General features: G+C 36.6%; 3 protein-coding genes across 3 annotated transcripts; all 3 read left to right on the top strand.

The window, feature by feature from the left end:
* Positions 1 to 6,494: 6,494 nt before the first annotated feature.
* LOC111400746 lies at positions 6,495 to 7,649 on the top strand. Its single transcript, XM_023028132.1, has 3 exons — positions 6,495 to 6,839; positions 6,918 to 7,049; positions 7,503 to 7,649. Exons 1-3 carry the CDS (start codon positions 6,495 to 6,497, stop codon positions 7,647 to 7,649), a joined length of 624 nt encoding a protein of 207 aa, XP_022883900.1.
* Positions 7,650 to 9,616: 1,967 nt separating this feature from the next.
* LOC111402511 (organelle RRM domain-containing protein 2, mitochondrial-like) lies at positions 9,617 to 12,198 on the top strand. The gene is made up of 4 exons (XM_023030878.1): positions 9,617 to 9,832; positions 10,385 to 10,453; positions 10,543 to 10,649; positions 11,816 to 12,198. Exons 1-4 carry the CDS (start codon positions 9,667 to 9,669, stop codon positions 11,909 to 11,911), a joined length of 438 nt encoding a protein of 145 aa, XP_022886646.1. The 5' UTR covers positions 9,617 to 9,666; the 3' UTR covers positions 11,912 to 12,198.
* A 2,309-nt stretch (positions 12,199 to 14,507) lies between these two features.
* LOC111402510 (ATP-dependent helicase rhp16-like) lies at positions 14,508 to 22,480 on the top strand. Its single transcript, XM_023030876.1, has 14 exons — positions 14,508 to 15,701; positions 16,695 to 16,817; positions 16,908 to 16,981; positions 17,774 to 17,834; positions 17,994 to 18,128; positions 18,217 to 18,302; positions 18,948 to 19,017; positions 19,425 to 19,547; positions 19,743 to 19,967; positions 21,304 to 21,408; positions 21,487 to 21,639; positions 21,751 to 21,839; positions 21,927 to 22,007; positions 22,137 to 22,480. Exons 1-14 carry the CDS (start codon positions 14,625 to 14,627, stop codon positions 22,204 to 22,206), a joined length of 2,472 nt encoding a protein of 823 aa, XP_022886644.1. The 5' UTR covers positions 14,508 to 14,624; the 3' UTR covers positions 22,207 to 22,480.
* The last annotated feature ends 227 nt before the right edge of the window (positions 22,481 to 22,707 follow it).

The raw sequence follows: 22,707 nt of genomic DNA, 5'->3' as shown, positions 1-22,707 counted from the left end.
CAGCAATTGTCATGCAAGCAAACTCAGGCTATCAAAATGATCAAACAAGAAGCCCATAATCTTCCAGCACTAAAAATTCCAATTGATGAAAAAAGAATTCTACAAACAGATGCAAGTGATTTTATATTGGGGGCAGTACTTCTAGAAGAAAAGAATATGTGGCTACAAGAATAGTATGTTCAAAGAATCAGAGAAACATTACCATTCTACATTCAAAGAAATTCTTGCTGTAAAATGAGGAATTGAGAAATTCTAGTTCTACCTCATTGGTCACAAATTTTTGATAGAAATGGACGTGAAGGCATTTCCTCAAATGCTGAATTTCAAAAAGAAGCAGATTCCAAATTCACAGCTTTTAAGATGGGGGGAATGATTTTCCAACTTTTACTTTGAGGTCAAACATATCAAAGGCAAACACAACTTTCTACCCGATTTACTCTCCAGAACAAAACCTTCTATCCAACCACAAATCCCTACCATCTGCATGATGAATTCATCCTCACAAAATCCTCCCATCCAGAACTTTCCTCTCCAACTCCAAACTCTCATCAGAAACAAAACCATCCACTCAAGATCGAAGGAACTCATGCTAAAGCATCAATCTATTGTTATCAGGCAAAATGGAATCTATATTTTTTGTGGACTTGGTTTTCATCTAGAATATCCATTTTTAAACCTCTTTTATTTTAATCCAGAACAAATTCAAGAAAAATTTTCAAAATAACTTTTGTGTTTTCTATGGTATTTTCTTGAGACACATCAAATTGTAATATGTTTCAATGCTGATATCATGGTTTCATGGCTTTCAGAAAAAACTTCACAACTCTGGAAAGATTATCCAGGATTCATTTCTCACCCAAACGATGAAGTTGTAAGATTTTTTGAATGGTTTTATCCTCTCTCACATTGGAGAGAAAAATTTCGAAATTTTTATCTAAAATTCAAAGATCTTAGAACTTCGTCTATCAATGTCCATGTTATACTTGTATTTCAAAGACAAGGTTATTTCACTGAATCAGGGCATTATAAACATCTCTCTCATGTTCAAGAATATGCGGTTCAACCGTTCAACCTCCACAAAAAAAATGGGAAAGATATCCTCAAGAATTCAAAACATTCTAGACAAAAATAGCAGAAATAAATCAAACAATTCCTCCAAAATTTTAGCCTAAGATTGAAGATGATGTTTCATGGGAAACTCTTCCAATGGAATATACACAAAGAACCCAACAGGACATCCAGGTGCATATGGAAGGCTTAAGCCAGATCCACAATTGGCAGCCAATCATTCCCCTAGAAGACTACCATTTTAACAATTGGAATCAATTATATTTGGGATAACCAACACAAAGTTTAGGACAGACAACTAAGTACTCAGAAGATTTTCCTGAAGGATACCAACTCAGAGAAAAACTTTGGAAAATGTTAAATGAAAATATCATTTGTACTGCTCTTCACACAGGATGTGAAAACCCACATCTCACAAGAAAAAGAGGAAAAGAAAAGATAGAACAAGCTTAATCCAGCAAGCATCAGCAAGTCAGCTTGAACCCACAATGTCCCAATTTCAAGATTTTCAAAACCCATGGTCCTTTGACACTCTGGATCCCGACTATCTTGAAAAACTTGAGTAACAACTTCAAGAAGAAAAAGAAGAGGAAAGAAAATTAAATATGCCTTGATAGAAAACACTAGGACTACCATCAGACTCTGATGATTCAGATGGATCGGCCTTGGCAGCAAATCTGGGCACTCCTTGATTCTCAAAGATCATCTCAAGTTAAGCCCCTGTTTGTTTCTTATTTTTGGAAGAATGAGAATGAAAAATATAGTCGTTACGGACCCCACACAAGAGATAGAAATTCAAATTTGGTGGCTTGATGTGATGGATAACAGTTATATTTTTCATTTTAATGAGGAAAGAATGAAAACGAAACAAGGGCTAAAAGTATTTTGTTATTTTGTATGAGTTGTCTGTCATCTTATAAAATAAATCGATAAAGCACTGTCGCTTTATCAAAAGTGGGTCTATCCGGTCAAAAAAATGTACTCAAGTCCTTTATGTCTGAAAAGTCATTTGTCCATCTAGCGTGATTATTGTACTGGTCCATGTGATTGTAGAGGATCCTCTGCCTGTAAAAGGGACTCCTCTCCTTCATTGGAACATCATCGAAAATTTAGAAATAAAAGCTTGAGTTCCTTTAAATCATGAGGTTCTAAATTCTCTATGTTTCTCATTGGAATCCAGAATGCTGATATTAGTTTTAACAAGTCATGATAAGCTAGCAATTTGAGCAGTAACAAAAGTATGCTCTACTATTGCCTCTCTAGAGGATTCTTAGCATCATAAATTGTGCTGCAGACTAAACGATCCATCAAGGAGATTTGCAATCCTAAAAGTTAGGTCCTTTATTTGTTTGCCTCAAATCTGGCTATTTGTTGTGAGCTAGTATACTTGGGTTGTACTTTTCTCTAGGGGGAATTGAGAAATTTAATGAATGATTTTGAATTCTGTAAACCATCTGGTAATGAAGAATTGCACCATATGTGACTGAAGATGGTACAGCTCCAACTATATGGATCTGGACTTTTAAAGTAGAAAGGAGTTGCGGATCTTAAATGGGCATGTTGAGGTTTGGAAACATGGTTACAAGGACGGTTCCTACATTTAGAGTGGTTTGTAGAGTTCCTATGCACACATGCTGATATTCTGCAGATCTTGTGTCAAGTAGTGCAATTCTTGAAATTGCAGGAAGACCCTTTTTTCCATAAAGGGTAAGAGCAAATCTCACAGCTCCGAAATAAAGGTGTGTATATCCTTCTGATAACCAGACATTTGGAAGATGGGATGAAATCTCCAAAGTGACAAGCTGTTCTTGTTCTGTGGCAGGAAAGAGGTGTTGATCAAATTTTGTAGCTTGTACAAATTCTTTTACTTGAGTCTTTTGGGGAGAAATTAGGCATCGAACGGATTTAGAGAAAGATTGTCGTGGTTTTGAGTAAGCTAGTTATGGATTTACAATACGAAGACTAGTAGGAATTATTTTATCTGATTCATCAAAATAGGATATTTCCTAAAGATAATCCATCTTAGAAGAGGTTGATTTTTTAAGGAAGATGAAGAGGCGAGAGATAGTATAGGAAGTTGTGAGAGATTTTCAGAAGTCATCAGGAAGCTATTATTCTCACTGGTACCATTATACTGATACGTTGCTTTAATAATACATGTAAGCTAACTAGAGAGAATGACTCTGATACCAACTAGAGAGAAGTGCAACCCAAGTATTCTAGCTCACAACAAATAGCCAGATTTGAGGCAAACAAATAAAGGGCTTGACTTCTAGGATTGCAAATCTCCAAAACCAATTTCAATTACATGTTTTTGCTTGTTTGATGGCACTATTTTTCCATGGCATTCATTTTCTAGCTTTTCATGCCACCTAGGATATTCATGCTTTTCAAGGAATTTCAATTCTCACCAAAATGGTGAGAATTGGAATTTCCAGTTACTGTAGTACTATTTTATGTTTTTCCTTTTTTATTTTTTGGCAATGGAAAATTTTTTAAGAATTATTGTAAAAAATATTTCCGTTTAATTGACAATTTTCATGTAAAACAAAGCCAAAAGATAGATGATTTTCTTGAATTTTTTTTGGGCAATAAAAACAAATTTCATTCCCAATACCAATAAATTTTATCCCTTTAATCGATAATTTTCATGTAAAATAAAGCCAAACGAACACCAAAAAATACTTTTATTTCAACATTTTTCAAGTAGAAAATTATATCAATCAAATACAATAATTTATAATTCCTAAAAAAATAATATTTAGGCAATTCAATTTCTTGAAATTCATTTTCCTTCCACCCAAATTACATCTTTGTAATCAAACAGATCCTAAGAATAACTGCATTCGCCACATGAAATCTTGCTTAAGAGAATAATGTTACTTGACCATAGCTTTTGACACAGGTTTTGACATAGTGAGGTGGAAAATGGGTTTAAAAAAATGACAAAAAAATTTATGCTAACTAGGTACAGATTCAGTCGGGTCTAGCCCATTTAAAACCAATTTTTCACCTAATATTACACAGCATTCTGGAGGGTGAATTTTAGGGCAAAATTGGCGTGATTTTTTTCTCCACTTTCGACTACATCTCTTTCTCAGCTGTGGGATGATTGAGGGATGAATGTTGACCCATTTTTGATGTTTGGAAGAGAACCATATTTCAAAAAATCTCATTTTCGGTTATTTAAAGTGCTTTGACGACACTGAGAATCAAAAAAAATTCTGGGTTTCTTCAAAAATCGTAAGTACTTGCATCTGTACCACAGCCATTTTTCGTTTTTACTAATTTATTTACAGTTAAATACAGGGAAAATCTAGCTACATTCCACTGGACCTAACCTAACATTTTCAGCTGAGAGATGAGCGAAAAAGGTATTGGCATTGGTTATTTATTTCATTGTTATGAATTGTTTAACGATGTCACCTTATGATGAAGGAAATTTTTCATTTTTTTCCTTTCCATTTCAGTTATGATGACTGAGTAATGTTAAGTTTGAAATACCATTTAGAATGAGGGGATTTGTTATGTGATTTTATCTGTTTGTGAAGTTTGAATTATACTTGCATAGATTATTTTGTCGTTGTACAATATTTGACATTGTAATTGATTTGTTTGATGAAGGGAAAAAATATTGGAATATGTGGATGAAATTATACCGGTGGAGTCACCGGTGTAGTCCGATAATGAGAATGTTGTGGATACTATGAACATACCGGGTGATGATATGTTAGTTGGAAAAGGAGCGATTGCGCCTGAGGTGGGTATGAAATTTAAGGATGAAAATGAAATGTTTGATTTTTACAAAAGATATGCATACGAAGTTGGTTTCCCGGTTAGAAAAAGAACTTCGACAAAGGATGATGATGAAGTATTGAAAAATATTATATTCGTTTGTAGCCGTGAAGGGAAAAGAATCAGAAATACAAGCGGTTCTTTGAAGCCGCAAGCGACCATTCAGAGTGGATGTAAAGCTAGGATCACCGCATCTTCGGACGTTTGTGGAATATGGAAAATCAACACAGTGCACCTGGACCACAATAATAAGACAAGCCCTTCGAAGTTTAGGCTATATAGATGCAACTGAGAGTTGAGTACACATGTGGAACGACGACTTGAAATAAATGACATTGCAATAATTCCATTACAAAAGAGTTACAACTCTACAGTTGTTGAAACAGGTGAATATGAGAATATGACTTGCATCGAAAATGATTGTCGAAACTATGTTGAAAAAGTTAGGCGTTTAAGACTTGGAGAAAGGGACGCGGCAGCAATGCAATCATAATTCTCTAAGATGCAAGCACAGTGCCCAGACTTTTACTTTAGTATGGATTTGGATGAGGAGTTGTGTCGAAAGAATGTTTTCTGGACAGATTATAGGAGTAGACAAGCATATAAAGAGTTGTGATGTTGTCACATTCGACACTACATACCTTACTAACAGGTACGATATGCCATTTGCCTCCTTTGTTGGAGTGAACCATCATGGACAGTCGACACTCTTTGGATGTGGTCTGGTATCGAATGAGGATACAGAGACATTTGTGTGGCTGTTTCGGACCTGGCTACAATGCATGCACGGACAGGCTCCACATGGGATAATTACAGATCAGGACAAGACAATGCAAAATGCAATCCAGATTGTGTTCCCCAATACAAGGCATAGATGGTGTTTGTGGCACATATTGAAAAAATTGCCTGAGAAGTTTGGATACCATGTGGATAAAGGTACAATATTTACTACTATATACAATTTGGTCTATGATTGTCAATCGTAGAAGAATTTGAAAATGGCTGGAGAGTGATGATCGAAAAGTTTCACTTGTATGATAATGAGTGGTTGGCGGGTTTGTACGAGAACAGGGAACGTTGGATGCCTTGCTATTTGAAAATCACATTTTGGGCAGGGATGTCAACTACTCAACACAGTGAGAGTATGAATACATTCTTTGATGATTATGTACATTCAAAGATGACATGAAGCAATTTGTTGAACAATACAAAGGAGCATTGAGAAATAAGGTTGAGAAGGAGTTTCAATCAGACTTCAAGTGGTGCCGTGCGCAACGAGGTACGAAATGGAAAATCAATTTCCATCAGTTTACACGATTTCTAAATTCAAGAAAGTTCAAGAGGAGTTCACGGTAAGGTTTATTGCGATCTCATATCTGTTTCGGAGGGATTATTGGGGACGACTTACGAGATACGAGAAAATGTAATACATGGCGAGCGTTCCAAGAAAAAAAACCTTTTTTGTCTCATTTCAAAGAGACGAGTGTGAAATCACTTGTAGTTGTTACAATTTTGAACTTCGAGGGATTATTTGCAGACATACGATCACAGTATTGATCCGTAATGACGTCAAATCTGTACCGAAAAGATATATACTATGAAGATGGAAACGAGATGTCAGAAGAGTCCACATGAGGGTAGCAGTGAATTATGATGGTTTGATTGGGACTCCTGAACAATTAAAGTACGATAAAATGTGTCAACGCTTTGCTACACTGGCTGACATGACTGTGGATGATGATGTCGAATTTGATGTCATAATTGATTGGATCAACAGTCAATGTCAAAAAATGATGATGTTGAGATCAAGTAGTAATAGTAATGTCTTGCGTAATACTCAGACACCATCCAAATGTGGAGCATCACAGCGTATTGCGAGTGGTAGCATAAGGGATCCGGAAAGTGCGAAAAGAAAAGGTGCCCCTAAGAAAATTCGGAAGAAGAGCCCATTGGAATCGAGTTTGAACAAAGTCAAGGTAGTGCTCAAATTTTGGTATCCAAATGTTGTCAACTCATTATAAAGATAATGTCTAATAACATTCCGTATTTTGCAGGGAACTTTGAGTTCAGCCAAAGGAAAGAAACCGAAGGTTAGCACAAGCAATAAGAGAAATGTTACACCCATCATTCTGCCACCTGGAGAATTACACACGCCACTACCTTTCTCCTATACAAGCCTCCTTATGGTTAGCATTCATTTATGATTTCATTTCAATGGAAATATACAATTTACTAATAATATCATTTCACGTAGGGTGGCCACCAAAATCTTCACTTCACACAACACTTGCAATCCTCATGTATCAACCCTCCATCGTCAACAAGCTTGACATTCAATATGCAAGGTAAACCACAATCTTTCAGAATCAGTTTCAAGTTTGATTTGATCATTTTTTCAGTTCCAATTTGATGATATAAAAATGTAGCTTAAATTCCAGCAAATGCATTTGTGGGTTTGTATACTATTGATAAATGACGATAGTTAGAATGTATAATTTTGGTGAGAAATTATATTTAGATTTAAATGTTGATCAGTTGACATTTACATGAACCACTTGTACGTTAACAGAATTATGTTATGTTACTACTTTCCAGAAACTTGTTTATGAGTATTAACCAGAACAATTATCTATTTTCAGGGGGACCAACGAATGGCTGCTAGATTGGCCACTACAATGTGTAACTCACTGAAAGAGAGACCAGTTTGGATATTTCAAGGAAAAGAGCCTCCCCAATTTTTTGCAATCTTTCAGCCTATGGTGATCTTGAAGGAAGGTGCCCTGTAGTATATGGAATTGGGAGATAAGAAGGATGCTAATTGTCATTGCAGGCAGAATTCTTGTATGAAGTGTTAGTGTGTTTGTGTATATGTGTTATTTTGGAGAAGACTGTTGTTCATTGGAAAGGCCAGCATGTGTCCATCCTTATGCTCAATGCACTTGATGTGATATAGAAAATATTTTTGTTAGAACAAATTGTAATGTTTCGTTCTGTTTTATTTCATGGAAAACATTCAAATTAGCAGTAATCTTCCCCATTCTCACACACCCATAGATAAATGCTGAACATGTACATAACCAAGACAAAAAGGATCCCAATTTAAAAGATTGATATTACAAAGGATTTACATTTACATAATTTAAATTTACATAATTTAAATTACTATATCATTCAAACAAAAATGCTTTAGCTCGAGCTATCGAATTTCCATTCTTCTCCCATTTGGTGACGTGCTCTCCTCGTTTGCGTATAGTCACGTTCAAAGTAATCTCCATGTTCAATTAACCATCATCATGTTTCAAAATTGCAAGGCAAATCTTGAAAAATAGTGACTGAACTTGATTGCACCACCATCCATCACCACCATTCACCATCGTCCAAACCACCAGCACCACCTCCACCTCCATTGCACCACCATCACCACCACCCCGTGCTTCCATTGCATGACCTCCACCACCACCTCATACGCACTATTTTACTTCACCTGCACCACCAGCACCTCCAACTCACCACCACCTCCAATGCACCAAATAAAAGATTGATTATGCAAAAAAGGGACACTGTAATACCTATTCACCTTCAATCGCCTCCAAAGTCGTTGACCCACCCACCACCATAGCCCAAAATATCTCCTCAACACCCACTTACCTTTGATTGGAGCCTCATCCCCTCATGTAGACTGCATATCCGGAAATCAGCAAGGAAAATCGCTCCAAATCGACCCACAAAATTCCCCTCCATCATCGGAACCCACCACGGAAAAACACCACCACCTCAACCGTACCCACCAATACCAGAGCGAGTTCAAAGAAAGTGCTAAAAATCGACAGTTGAAGAATAGCAAAACCCCAAAAATCAAAGCTCACCTTCGCTACCAACAAATCGATGATTTTCCTTACTAAAAGGTAACATTTAACTTTGATATTTAACACCGTCGGAAATTAGCAAGGAAAATCGCACCAAATCGGCGCTACTTCACCCGGTTGGAAGGAAAATTGCACCAAATCAGCAAGGAAAATTGCACCAATATGCGGGAAAGATGCAAACAGGAAAGTGTAATTTCACTTTCACCCGGTCAAATGACTGTTTAAAATGGGTAAGGCTATTGGGCCGGGTATAAGTGAAAATTCAAATTTTGAATTTCAAACCTTTTTTGCAAACCGGTTAGCAGAATTTTTTTTTCATTTTTTTTTACCCCATTTTCCATCTCACTATGTCAAAATCTGTGTCAAAAGCTATGGTCAAGTAGTATTATTCTACTTAAGAAGCCACTATGTTAGTCTTAGAGATGTGTGCACCGTCATATATTATGAAATCCTAGCCATACAATAAAATTGTGATTTTTACCGAAAGGGCGGTTTTGTCTTTTTAATTTTTTTTCCTAAATATGACAATTCTGAAAATACATCCCTGTTTACCAAGTCACCGCGTCCAAGTTAATTAAAAATTGTGATTTTCACAACTAAGATAAATGGTTAAGAATTGTTACCTCCCTCCCCACGTCCTCTGAAAAATAAATAAGTAGATCTCTATTTATGGCTACAATTCCAATTTCCAAATTCCCCAAAACTTTTTAAAATCTTTTGCTTTAAGTTTAACGTTAAAACGTGCAAAATAATTAACTCCCCATTTTGTGCTATTTTTGTTAATTATCCGGTTCCAGATGCCCAAATTGAAATAAAGCTATGGGTCGATGTAGCCCATTTCCTAAATCGTAGCTGACTACTATAAAGAAAGGAAAGCCAGGTCACAATCCAAATCGAATTCTCTGAAAACCCAGCATAAGGAGCTTAAACCCCAGAAATGGCAATGAGGGCGGCGGCTATTAAGGTGGCGGCCGTATCCACCGCAGCTCCGAGAGGCCTAAGAGCCCTGTATTCGTCTTTACCGGGATTTTCCTTTAATTTGCCACCGACTCAAGTTGAGAAGCCTCCGCCCGCTGAACCATCCACCAATCTCTTCGTTTCTGGTATGTCTCTATCTCTATGTTCCCTTAGTTTCGTTTCCCTTGTTCACTTTGTGTTGCTTTATCATCTACTTCGTTTTGCTTCATACTTTTATTGTGCCAAATCATAATGTTTAATGTCTGCGTTGGAATTTTACTTGACACATATACCGATGAGTAAAATTTTGTGGCTCAAAGAGAAGCATTTTCCAAGTGTTTGATGAATTTGTTCTGTTTAATTTGTATTAGCTGCGTGGTTATGAGTAGCCCTGACTGTTTAATGCGTCAATGCTAATTTGATGGAGAACAAGATTTTGCCTGCCTCGTTGCTTGTTTGTAGTTCCATAAAATCTAATTCTGGTTTTCTCACCTTACGTTATATGGATGTCAATCCATTAAAGATCTATGTCTTCAAGTGAAACTGCTAAATGTCTTGTTAGATCATAAAAAACTCGAGATCCCACATCCACTGTCAGCAGCATTTTGCTGTCTCGAATTTTCTATTTGTTGCCTTGGTTTGTTTTCATTGTGGGTCCTTGTGTCTGTTCTCATTGGACCTTTTGTATATATGTTCAGGGCTTAGCAAACGTACAACTACAGAAGGCCTCCGAAATGCCTTTGCTAAGTTTGGTGAAGTAGTCAATGGTATGTTCTATTTTAGCTTCTTCAAAACTTAGGACCCATGTGGAGGTGGCTCGACAAAGTATTATGAATTCTTTTTGCCTTTTTTGCAGCTAAAGTGGTGACTGATCGTGTGTCTGGTTACTCAAAGGGTTTTGGGTTTGTAAATTATGCAACTTTAGAAGGAGCTGAAGCAGGGATAAAGGGCATGGATGGCCAGGTTAGTGGTGATCAATTAAGCACATTTGCAGTTGGTAGACAAATGTATTTATATATGTAATAGCTGCATGTTGTAGGGTTGGCAACCTTCTGCCTAACTTTTTATGACTTACTCACTCTTTCTTTCATCTTCGTTTCTTTAATGAAAAATCTTCATTTCTTTAGTACTTTTTAGATCTAGAGATGAGCCCCCCGTGCAAATTCTGTTTGGAGGAGAAAGGGTGAGAGGATGTTGGTAGGTGGTGAGAGATACAGCTTTTCCTCATTTCTAAGAAGGGACCCAAAGTGGATTAAACCCCAGTTTCTGAACTTAAATTGAGATCAAAATTAAGAAGAAACTGAAAAGGGGGTTTGATATTTCGTCTTACTCACTCACCCACTCTCAACTTATGCCTTTTCAATTTTTTGTTTTGTTTTTTGTTTTGGGGGTTTCATGTGCATGAGCATGTATGTCGGAATATGGACACGCTCGCACTCATGCACAACATTAAAATTAGAAGCGAATGTAGTGTCTTGCCCATGTTTGATCTATATATATCTTCTAGCGTCTTGGGCTTTCGTTTTACCATAACCTCTTCCACATAAGCCTTCATTAGAGTAACTGTAATAATTTGATCTTATGGGCAGAGACACCTTACTTAAATGTAATGTGCTGGTCCTAACAAGTGGTCAAAAGGTTTTTATATTTGGCATATTATTAGACTGCTATTTGGAAACATGATAATAGAAGGAACACTAAGTTGTTATTTGGTTCTTCACCTTTGATAATTGCTTATTATGCTTTGTACTGAGAATTGCTGCTTAGTCAGGTGTGATGTAATTGAGTGAGATCAAATGGGTTTTAGGTTTTTGGGATAGATGGCCACTTTGGTTAATAGCTAAAAGACTGTTAAATCGGACTAATTACATTTGAGCCCTTGCTAGATAAACACCAAACTTGATGAGCAGCCTTTCACTTGTTACTTTGTGACATTTTATTATGGATTGTTTGAGAGAATATATGGTATTAGCGTATTTCTGTATTTTATATTCTTTTGAATTTTTACATTGTCCTATCTTGAGGCTTATGCCTTACCTCATGGGGTCAAAATGCCTTTATATTTAATTAAGCCTATTCAAACACTGGCTTTCACATGGTATTTTGAACAGCTGAGTTTCTATTTGCAGTTCTTGGATGGTTGGGTTATTTTCGCGGAGTATGCAAGACCAAGACCTCCTCTCCCCTCCTTGAACAATGGGTATCCACGGGAAGGTCAGCGGTGATTAAAATTCCACTCGTTGAACATACATTATTCCAGGAAAACAGCTATTTAATCTTGAATTGAAGCCTGTAATTTGATTTAAAGAGAACATGTAGTCTCTCGCTATTTGATGATTTGAGTGAGAGTTATAGTCACCACCGTGAAACTAGACATGTGATGTCTGCATATTTATGTGTCCTGGATATGTTCTTGAATCAAGCATGAAGCCTGATTGTGTTTAGCAACACTAGCACTGTGGAATTTGATTATACTAAAATTTATGAGAAATTAGTACTCATTCTTTACTAATATTTGATTTTTATAATGATATTTTTGTTAATCTTAATAAACTTTGATCCACATGGTGACAAATTTTATGTAAAATGGTTCTCTAAGTTTAAGCTACTTTAAATTTCACCCTTTAAAAAGCCTTAAACATTAGCCTGTGCACCTTCTCCATCCTCCATTCCTCCCATTGTATCATATAAAGGCCCGTTTAAAGTCTCTGGTAGATAAAATGCCAAAAAGTCCTCCAGCTATCCTACGTACTCCAAACACCATAAAGGGAATTCCATCACCCAAAATCATAACAAATGGCACCAGTATTGCTCCCACTTGTGCTGCATTTCTAACGGGGTCGGGGAAAGCTTGACCGTGAAAATAAACAGCAAATTATACGTTCCGGCCATGCCAAAATCCCAAAAGTACCATAAATCATTCGGTCCACGTTCCATATTCCGTAGTGGAATTTTAGCGAATTCTCGAGCCTGCTGAACCATTGAGCCCCAGTGTTTAATGGCTTTCTTCCAAACTTGTCTAGTAAGATTGCAGGTAACAGAAAAGCAGGCATTTCTGCTACTGGTACCTATAGGTTCGTATTTAGATTGACAACATTCAAACTTAGGCCATGCTACACTCCAAAGCACAAGAGTTAATGGCCACTGTATACTGGAGAGTGGCTATTCCACCCGACATGCCAGCAATACAACGTTTTCAAAGGCCAACGGGCATTCAAGACATACAAACCATCAACTGAAAGATGCCTTAAATACTCGGCGAATGCCATTTATCAAGTGTTTTTTTCTTTAATCATGTCGAGTAATGTCCAAATCAACTTTAGAATTCACCACCTGAAGTTCTCTTAATTAGTTGCTGCATAGTGCATTTAGTTTTTGTGAACTACTTCAGAGAGGATTTCGTCTAATTTGTGTATAGACAAGTTTGTGAGTAAGAACGGGCTTAAATACCTTCTTTAACTACAAAATTAGAAATCTGATTTCATTATATTTTTCAGCCAGCTGCATAAATATTTTTCCCACTGCAGTGAGCTCATGCTATAATATAGAACAGATTGCTTCGCCTTTCTATTCTATTATTTATACAAATGTTTAAAACAATTAGATCACTAGATAGAACATAAATATTTTTCCCACTGCGGTCTCCCTTTAAGTCCCCTTTGTATATTAAACTTCACATCAATATAATGAGGGAAAGAGAAAAGCCAAAACCATCCATTAAATAATAGGTAAGAAGCCGTAAAAACCTTAACCTTGACTTGAATGGCTTTATCAAAAAGGGAAAATAAATTGATGCCTTAAAATCATGAAGGCCTCCTCCAATGCATTTAACTTGTTCGTAAAACATTACTTTAGATCATAACAATGTTCCAATTTTTTAAGTTTCTACTAAAATTTTAGACCTATATATATTGCTTGCAAAGCGTAACTTTTAAACCGTCTGATAAACCATAATCTGAAACTAAGGCCCCGTTTGTTTTCCATTGTTTGACCACAAAAATCAAAAATATGATCATTCTCCATCAAATCAAGTCATCATATGTGACCGTAACAACTATAGTTTTTATTCTCGTTCTTATAAGAATGGGAATCAAACGGGGGTTAAGTATTTGTTTGGGAAATATTTTTCTTTTTCAAAATTGTTTTCCCTCGAAATCTTTTTCTTTCAACCACATATTCTAAGAGCCGTAATTTTTTTCCTACCAGTTTCACACTTATCTCACTAAATCAGTGAGAAAGTGCTCCGCGATGGGTCGCGGGCTCAAAATGGAAGTTTTTGGCCCCGAGAAGACAGAAAGAGGTCTTTATTTGAAAAAAAAAAAAAAAAAAAAAAAAAAAAAAAAAGAAAATCGTGCCCACACCCACGGCTAAAAAATAATTTTCAATAGAAGAATTCTCCCAAACAAATGTTAAACTAACGATTTGGTTGAAAAATGAACAGTTTAGTTTGATTTCAAGCTTGTATTTAAATAGTCTGAGTTAAAAGTATATTTATGATAAATTTAGTAACTTAAATATTCATATTTTTCATCATCGACAAAAAGCAAACAGGTAACAAAATAGCTATAACATGAGGCTAACTAGAAAGAATCGATCATATGTCGATCATTATCCACGTAAGGGTTTAACAGCTACTACGATGGATGCACCGTTAATCAAGCTAACGAAATGGTTAATCCTTTAACATTAATGTAGCTTTAGTGACTAAATGAGTCACAAAAATATTTTATGGACCAACTCGAAATTTTAATTGAAGTTCATTGGCTTATAGTAAAATTCACTCGCTGTCACTTCTCATTCTCATTTCCCGCCTCTCTTCGGTGGCGTGGCATTAGAAACTGACTGCAACTGTTGGGTGATTTTCCGCCTTCTTGATTTCTTCAGTTGCGAACAAGAAAAAAAACCCTAATTTTCTTTCCGATATACTTCGCATTTACAATGAAGCCTCGCTCTCATGGTGATGAAGCTTCGTCTTCCAAAGGGAATAAAAATCCTGAATACATAGAGAACTCTTATGAGGATGATAGGAATACGGTTTTGTCGAATTCCGATAGTAATACGCTGTCGTCGGATTCCAATTATGGCGCATTTCTTGATGTAGATGAAAATATATCGAATGCGATTGAAGAGAACGGACAGGAAGAGATTTTAGACTATGATCATGTCTTGGAAGTTGCGCAGGGAGAAGGAGAACTGAATGTGAATATTATTGAGGGGAGAAAGAAGAGGAGTAAGAAAAGGGAGAAACCCACATTATTGTGGCAAGTATGGGAACAAGAAAATGAGAGGTGGGTTGCAGAGAATTCGACCGGAGACATTGATTTGAGCAATCAGAATGATACGTTGCGTGATGTTCTTGAGCCTCCACCAGATTTGATAATGCCGCTATTGAGGTACCAGAAAGAATGGTTGGCTTGGTCTGTAAAGCAAGAAGCATCTGCTATGAGAGGAGGTATTCTTGCAGATGAAATGGGGATGGGCAAGACTGTCCAGGCAATATCCCTCGTTCTAAAAAAACGAGAAATGAACCCAGCCATTCCTGGGACTGAATTACCCTCGTATATAATTAAAGGCACTCTCGTTGTATGTCCCTTGGCGGCTGCAATGCAGTGGGTAAGTGAGATTGAACGTTGCACTGCGAGAGGAAGCACGAAGGTGCTTCTTTATCATGGAGCGAAAAGAGAAGAGAACTTTTGTCGATTTTCTGAGTATGACTTTGTTATTACTACGTATAACGTTCTTGCGACTGATTCCAGGAAGTATCTGATACCAAAAGAGAAATGCCTCGTATGTGGAAAATTATTCTACGAAAAGAAGTTGAAAATGCACTTGAGATCTCCATGTAAGCAGAAGAATACCTCTAACTCTGTACTCAAAACTAGGAAGAGAGGTCCCAAGAAAGATAGGAAGAGCCGGGAGAAGGAACTGGGACTTGAATATTCAATTGAAAATTCTGTGCTTACAGGCAAATCTATGCTACATTCTGTGAAATGGGAACGTATCATTTTGGATGAGGTAATCCATCAGGTTTCTTGGTGATATGCTCTTTTTGTTGTATGAGTCCCTTATCATTCTGATTCTGATTCTATTTCGCATTTTCATAGTGTAATTTTACATTTATTTCTTTTGGATGTCACGGCTGGAACTCAGCTTTGATCCTCACTACCCGTAACTTAGACATTGGAAATTATGGAATGTTCCAGCAGAATCAGCTGAAATGGTAACCATATTTAAGATAAAAATGAACTGGGGAGGGATAAATGATAAAATTGAGAAGAGATGAAGATGGTAACTGAAATTAATCAATCCATTGCATAACAGAAATTGCAGATTTTCACTGATTGTAAGGCACGATGCATCCATGGCTGTATATATAGCCACAAAACAGAAATGTTGGGTTTTCGCGAAGCAATAATAAAAGGAAATTTTAACTGCTTTATTAGTTATTAATTAACCCAAAACGAGCCGTTTTATATAACCAAAACGATGTCACTTCGGTTCCTTCGGTTGGCCTTTCCTCCTCCATTTCCTTCTTCTCTTCACCTGGTTCTGCTTCTCTTCTTTTCCCAGTGGCTCATTACATGACATTGGATGATGGAGCCCTCAAATTTCACTATCATTGAGTACTTCTATGTCGGATTTCCTCGGTTATTGATTCCTGTGTCACCCTTGCTTGTTATGTGTTTAATTTGAGATGCAAAATAAATTAATGCTAGCATTTTCTTTGTTTTTCCATCATGCATTCAAACCATGTGACGAGGTGCATTCAGCAATAAACCTGCTTATTGAGGTGCTTTTTGCTGGCAGGAAACCTTTTTGATTATATCGGAAATGGATCTTGGTGATCATCTTGTCAGAACTTTAATTGCCTTTTTTTTTTTTTTTTTTTTTAATTTTAAAGCAGATTTCATTCCTTAACTATTTCTGGAAATATAAATGATCCTGCATATAGAAAAAGTTTGAATTGGTGATTGCTTCCCAATTGACTGACTATATTATCTGATACAGGCTCATGATATAAAAGATAAACGCAGAATCAAAGCCAAAGCTGTTTTTGATTTACAATCTTCATATAAATGGGCTTTGACTGGCACACCCCTCCAGAATCATATTGAAGAGCTCTACTCATTTGTAAGTTATTGTGGAAGTAGATTAGTTTGGTCTAATGAAAGATACTTACTCTTTAAATAGATGTAATGAAAGATACTTCCATTCATGCAGGTTCGGTTTCTGCAGATAGTTCCTTACTCTTATTACTTCTGTAAAGATTGTGATTGCCGCTCACTAGATTACAGGTATAGTCGAAGTATTTCCATGTCCCTATAAGTGTTTAAATAAATCTTGCCTCCTAACCCTTGAAAACCCCCACCCTTACTCCAATTCAAAACGAAAATTTTTGAGTGGCGTCCTCTTCGTAAGCCACTGGATATACACCACATTCCTAAGCCAGTCTCTGGTCATAACGTCCTCTTTGTACAACGTGAGGATTATCTAGCATATCCATGTCACGGTGGTAAGGTGCAAACAAGACTTGGCAATGAACAACAAGTGTTCGATTCTGTAAAGAACTGGGCTTCAAAGCATTCGGATTGTAAACTTAAATATCTGGGAAATGAAACAACAAATCTGCAGGTGCAAATGTGAAGTCTGATTATTGGAAACATATTATTGTTAAAAATGTCTATCCACTTGCCTCCTGGTAAATCCACGACTGTCAGCAGGATTTATGTCTGTGCACAGAGCAATTTACAACATTTTTCTTTTATTCATGCTTCTCGCTTTCTGTGCACAAGCAATATTTTTGGCTAGCTCCTTGCCCTCAGTACTTCTTTGTTCTAAATGCAGCGTTCTATTAAATTTTAATGCCATATTTCTTCATTTCTCGGAATGAATTTCTTAGTCTGATTAGTAAAACAGCATTACAAAGCTAAGGGCACATGCTGCACACTTATCTTAGAAGGGCACGTGTGGCAACACCAGAAGTACCTTGTAATGGGCCTCTAATTTTAGTGACCTTGAGACCTTGAATTTTTCATTTATTTTTGCTTATTCCATGCATATTTAATCAACCTTCTGTATGAGAATAGTGCCGGAGGAGAATGTCCACACTGCCTTCACAAAACTCGGCACTTTTGCTGGTGGGACAAAGTGAGTTGCTAATTCTCGACTTGTACTCTTTTCTTTTTCGATCACCAGCAGAACTTCATGGTACCGGCAAACCCTCATAATCTTATAATTCAAAAAACTACAGAAGATGAAGAGATTCATTTTTTTAGTGTGGAGGCTGTGATATCCTTCTTTTTTCAGTATATTACTTCACCGTTAAGGAGGAGGGGCGGCAGGGATGCTATGAATTTGTTGACACACAAAATTTTGAAAAGCATAATGTTGAGACGTACCAAGAAGGGCAGGGCTGCTGATCTTGCACTGCCTCATAGAACTGTATGTTTTTGAGGCTATAACATTGACGTTTAACAGTTAATATTTCAAAAATCCATGCTACTTAGTTAAGCTTTTAATTGTAATTCAGGTTATCATAAAACGGCTTACACTGGATGTTGTAGAAGAAGATTATTATAAAGCATTGTACAAGAAGTGTCGGGCACGGTTCAATACGTACGTCATCTACTAATCATTTCTGTTTCTTTGACAATCTAAAAGGATGCTTGATGATTAAATTTCTTGACCTTCGACTATGTCTTATTAATTAGGAAACTCTGGTTCGCAGCTCTCTAGTGTTGTTACTCTTTGAAAGTATTCAACTGATTATTCCATATGGCATTTCACGGATTTGTCCTTGAAGTTTATGGATGCCGCTTTTTCTTAGCTAATGATTGATTTTTGTGGACTATTTTGGCGTCTTTCTATTTAAATTTTTTTCAACGATTGTTGCTATTTTCTGATGGCCTGTTTTTGAAGGATTCCAGCCTGGCTTTTCAATCTCTAATGGCTGTTGTATAATGTATTGTCCTGGCCAACTGAGTCTTCCTGAGTTACTTGCTTATGTTCCGTTGTCATATAGGAATTGGAAATTGAGGCATTCATATTCTGAATGATTTTTCCCACTTAAATAGTTGCTAAACTGCATCTGTATACCTGATTGTGAAATGAGTGAATTCATTTTACCCTTTTTTTCCTACTTTGCTCAATCTTGAATTTCCATTAACATTGGAGGTCTTGGACATTTTTGTTGATATCATAAGAATTTTATTATTTCTGAGTTCATTCTTGTTGTTATACAATAAACTTTTCTATCTGCAGATATGTAGAAGCAGGAACACTGATGAATAACCGTACTCACATATTTTCACATCTAACGCGCCTACGACAGGTTAAGGGTTCTTCTGCTCTATTGTAGTCTTGATATTTTTTGCCTAACACATTTTTAAATGCATTCCTGGAGTTCATAATTTTTGGAAGACTGGAAGAAATGTTGGAAGCACAAATGATTGTTTGTGTTTGCAAATGATGCTATTTGAATTTTTCCTGCTGTTGTAATTATAATTTTTCAACGGTTGATATTTATTCAATACGTATTTTGCTTCTACAAGAAATAGATTGTCGTGATATTATGACCTAGAAGCTCCCTGTAAATTTACTGAAAATTTAATATGGACGTACAATATCATGATTTGGGAGTAGTTATAACCTGAAAATAATTAGGCGACAACAAATTGTCCAGTTATTTAAAAGATATCTCTTGTTAACTCCAGTTCTTTCACATATTATCTACTACAGGCAGTTGATCATCCTTACTTAGTGCAATTTTCTGATACTGCATCGGAAAGAAAGGGTAAAGCAGTTGATACTTGCAACGGTGAACAGTGTAGCTTGTGTCAAGATCTTGTAGAAGATCCTGTTGTGAGTTGCTACTTTACATCCCTTTGATATTATACTTTTTGTCCATTTTATACAGTTGATAACCAGGTCAAATATCATGACTGAAGTTGATCTCAATGTGGATGTGCATTCGTCCTGGACCATAACAAGATCTTTGGCTTGCTCTATCGCTTTGGTTTTTGCTCTTTTCTTATACGTACTTTGTTATTGCTTCAGGTGACATCATGTGCACACATGTTCTGCAAATCTTGTTTGATAGATTATTCTGCTATCATGGGACAGGACTCCTGCCCTTCGTGTTCAACACCACTCACTGTTGATTCTACTGGCAAGGATTGCAGGGAGCAGAATGAAAGCACCATTTTAGGGTTCAAGTCCTCTAGTATTTTGAATAGAATTCAACTCAAGGCTTTCAAGACGAGCACTAAAATAGAAGCTTTGGTATGTCAAACTTGAACACCCCCAGCACTACAAAATACTCATGCGCGCGCACGCACACACACACACATAAAAAGGAAAATAAAACATTAAAAAAATGAATTTAAGGGGATGTTCCTCTAATTCGATTCTTTTTTATTTTATTTTTATAAGTATATGTTGGCACAGCAAGTGGAAAATGCAATGATGATTACATCCCTCTCTCCCCCCAGCCTGTCTCCTCTTCCTTCCTTCTTTCCCTCACTCCATATCTATTTCTCTCAAGAAGTGATATCTTTTGAAGGATAGGTACTACATATCATGATGCCAACTGCACGAGGCCAGGATCATCTCGGCCTGTCTCTTTCTTTCTTTCTTACTTGTTGGCTATTGTGCGTGTTTATCCTCTTCATCCTACTATCAACTCGGACCTTCTACCTGATCAAGTGTCTATTCCTCCCCTGCCTGCCCTTCTTGGATCTCTAACACCCGTTCACCTACAATTTGTAGCCACCAGAGATCATTCTCACATAACCTAATATGAAGCACTGTTCTCAGGCATCATTGAAACACCATCAGTGATTAAGTCTACGACACCAAGTTTGCATGTTGCCTTTTTCTTTCTGAGCTGCAGAGGGAACGAGATTGTGTTTTTGAGCTTCACATGCAAGCGTTTTTCTCTTGTGGCCCTTCCTTTTTATTCTACATTCATATGCATTTATGTGAGTTGATTGTCATTAACACGAGCATTTTTTAACTTAACATGGTTCCTTGATGAAATTTGAAAATTTTCACCTAAAGAGAGAGGATAAATCTTAAACCGAAAAACAATATATCCTGGTTTTTTTGTTGTGAAATAGTTGAAAAGTACAGGGTTTCATTTAAAATTCCTTTTAATAAACTGAAACTGTTTGTTGCAGTAAGCTTTGCCTTGGAACAAGTTTGAAAAGCCCCCATTTTTATATTTTGTGCTTTACATATGATGTATTTTATCTATCAGATTTGCCGTCGTTTCGCCTAAAGTAGATGCTCTAGTTATTCCATCCGTCTCCAGAGGAGATTAACTCTCCTTTCCCTCTCGCTTCCCAGCTAACCCCAATGAGGGTAGTCAATAGGATTTTGAGGTGGCCAGAGGAAATAAATTAGTATATATAAAAAAGTTATATAGTTTGAAGAATTAAGGTAGTACTAGTTTGTAGGGGCAAAGGATGCCTTTATGAAACTGTTCGAAGGCAATAACTGACACGTTGAAGCTCCATTAAATGTTTATTTGTATGCTTGTTGAATTTCTAGTTAGTTGTCTACATGTTCTTTATTTTTAGTCTGTGGTATTTGCACATTGTGAGTTAATTAATATCAGAGGGAGGAAATCAGAGACATGTTTGAAAGGGATGGTTCAGCAAAGGGAATTGTCTTCAGCCAATTTACATCCTTTCTGGATCTCATACATTACTCTCTTCAGCAGGTACAACATGCGTGTGTTGGGTTTTTAATACTTTGTATATCAAGGAGAGGAAACTAGAGTAACACAGTCTCTTTGCAGTCGGGAGTGAACTGTGTGCAATATGATGGGAGTATGACCCTAGGAGCTAGAGATGCTGCTATCACAAGATTTAATGAGGATCCTGATTGCAGAATATTCCTTATAAACTTGAGAGCCGGTGGTGTTGCCCTCAATCTTACAGTGGCATCAAATGTATGGACTACTACTTTCTTGCCTTGTTCTTACATGTGTCTCTGTCTGTGATTTTGATACAGTATATAGATAGCTTATACCGCATGACTCAATTAGTGCTTTCTCTGCTAGGTTTTCTTGATGGATCCATGGTGGAATCCTGCTGTGGAGCAGCAAGCTCAGGAAAGAATCTATCGTATAGGACAATACAAACCAATCAGGTGATTTGCAATTTCGGATCTTTCTCTGATTATTATTACAGTCGGTTAAGCCCTTTAAGCTAGTAATATTTGTTTGCTCATTACTAGGATTGTGAAGTTTATCGTTGAAAACACAATCGAGGAGAGGATTTTGAAGTTGCAAGAGAAGAAGCAATTAATGTTTGAAGGGTATGTTAGATCCTATAACGAGCTTTGAATAGGTTCCATTTTCATTTTTGTTTGGCTTTCTGTTCAGAAGGAAAGGCGATTTTTCACCCCTTTGCTTGGTCTATCATTTTGGTGATTAATTTATTACAGGACTATAGATGGTTCTTCAAAGGCTATCGGGAAGTATGAACCGTCTGATTTCATATACCTGTTCGAATAGGGATCATAATTTGGAAGGGGCATGTTCTTGAGACCTTGCTTTTGTTAACAGATTTTTTTTTTTTTTAATTCTTTCTTGGAACTACATATGGTTTCCCCTTTAATCACAGCCAAATTGGTGAAGTAAACTTTCTTGTTTTGTTATATGTAGCGACTAGATCACTCTTCCAAGTTCCAATGTGAATATACAAAATATAATACGGTAGCCATTTTAGCTGGGATTTCACCGGTTAGGTCTTTGTATTGTGGTTGTATATCAATTCAATTTTGTATATTGTGTCAATGCATGGATATAATCCACAGAATTTGAGAACATTGTGTTGGAAAAAATGGTTTAATGGGTCAACTTTGAGCCCAAGTTTCAGTGGGACCCACCTTTTAAATAATACGGGACCTAGCATATTCACGTTCTAGATGATTAACGTGATATATTTATTTATCGAAAACCATTTAAAATTGAATGAAATATTAAGCGTTAAAGTAACCCACATAAACTAAGGAT

This window comes from Olea europaea, chromosome 10 (genome assembly GCF_002742605.1).
Source record: "Olea europaea var. sylvestris chromosome 10, O_europaea_v1, whole genome shotgun sequence".
Lineage (NCBI taxonomy): Eukaryota > Viridiplantae > Streptophyta > Magnoliopsida > Lamiales > Oleaceae > Olea > Olea europaea.
This window is presented reverse-complemented; position numbering and strand designations above follow the sequence as displayed.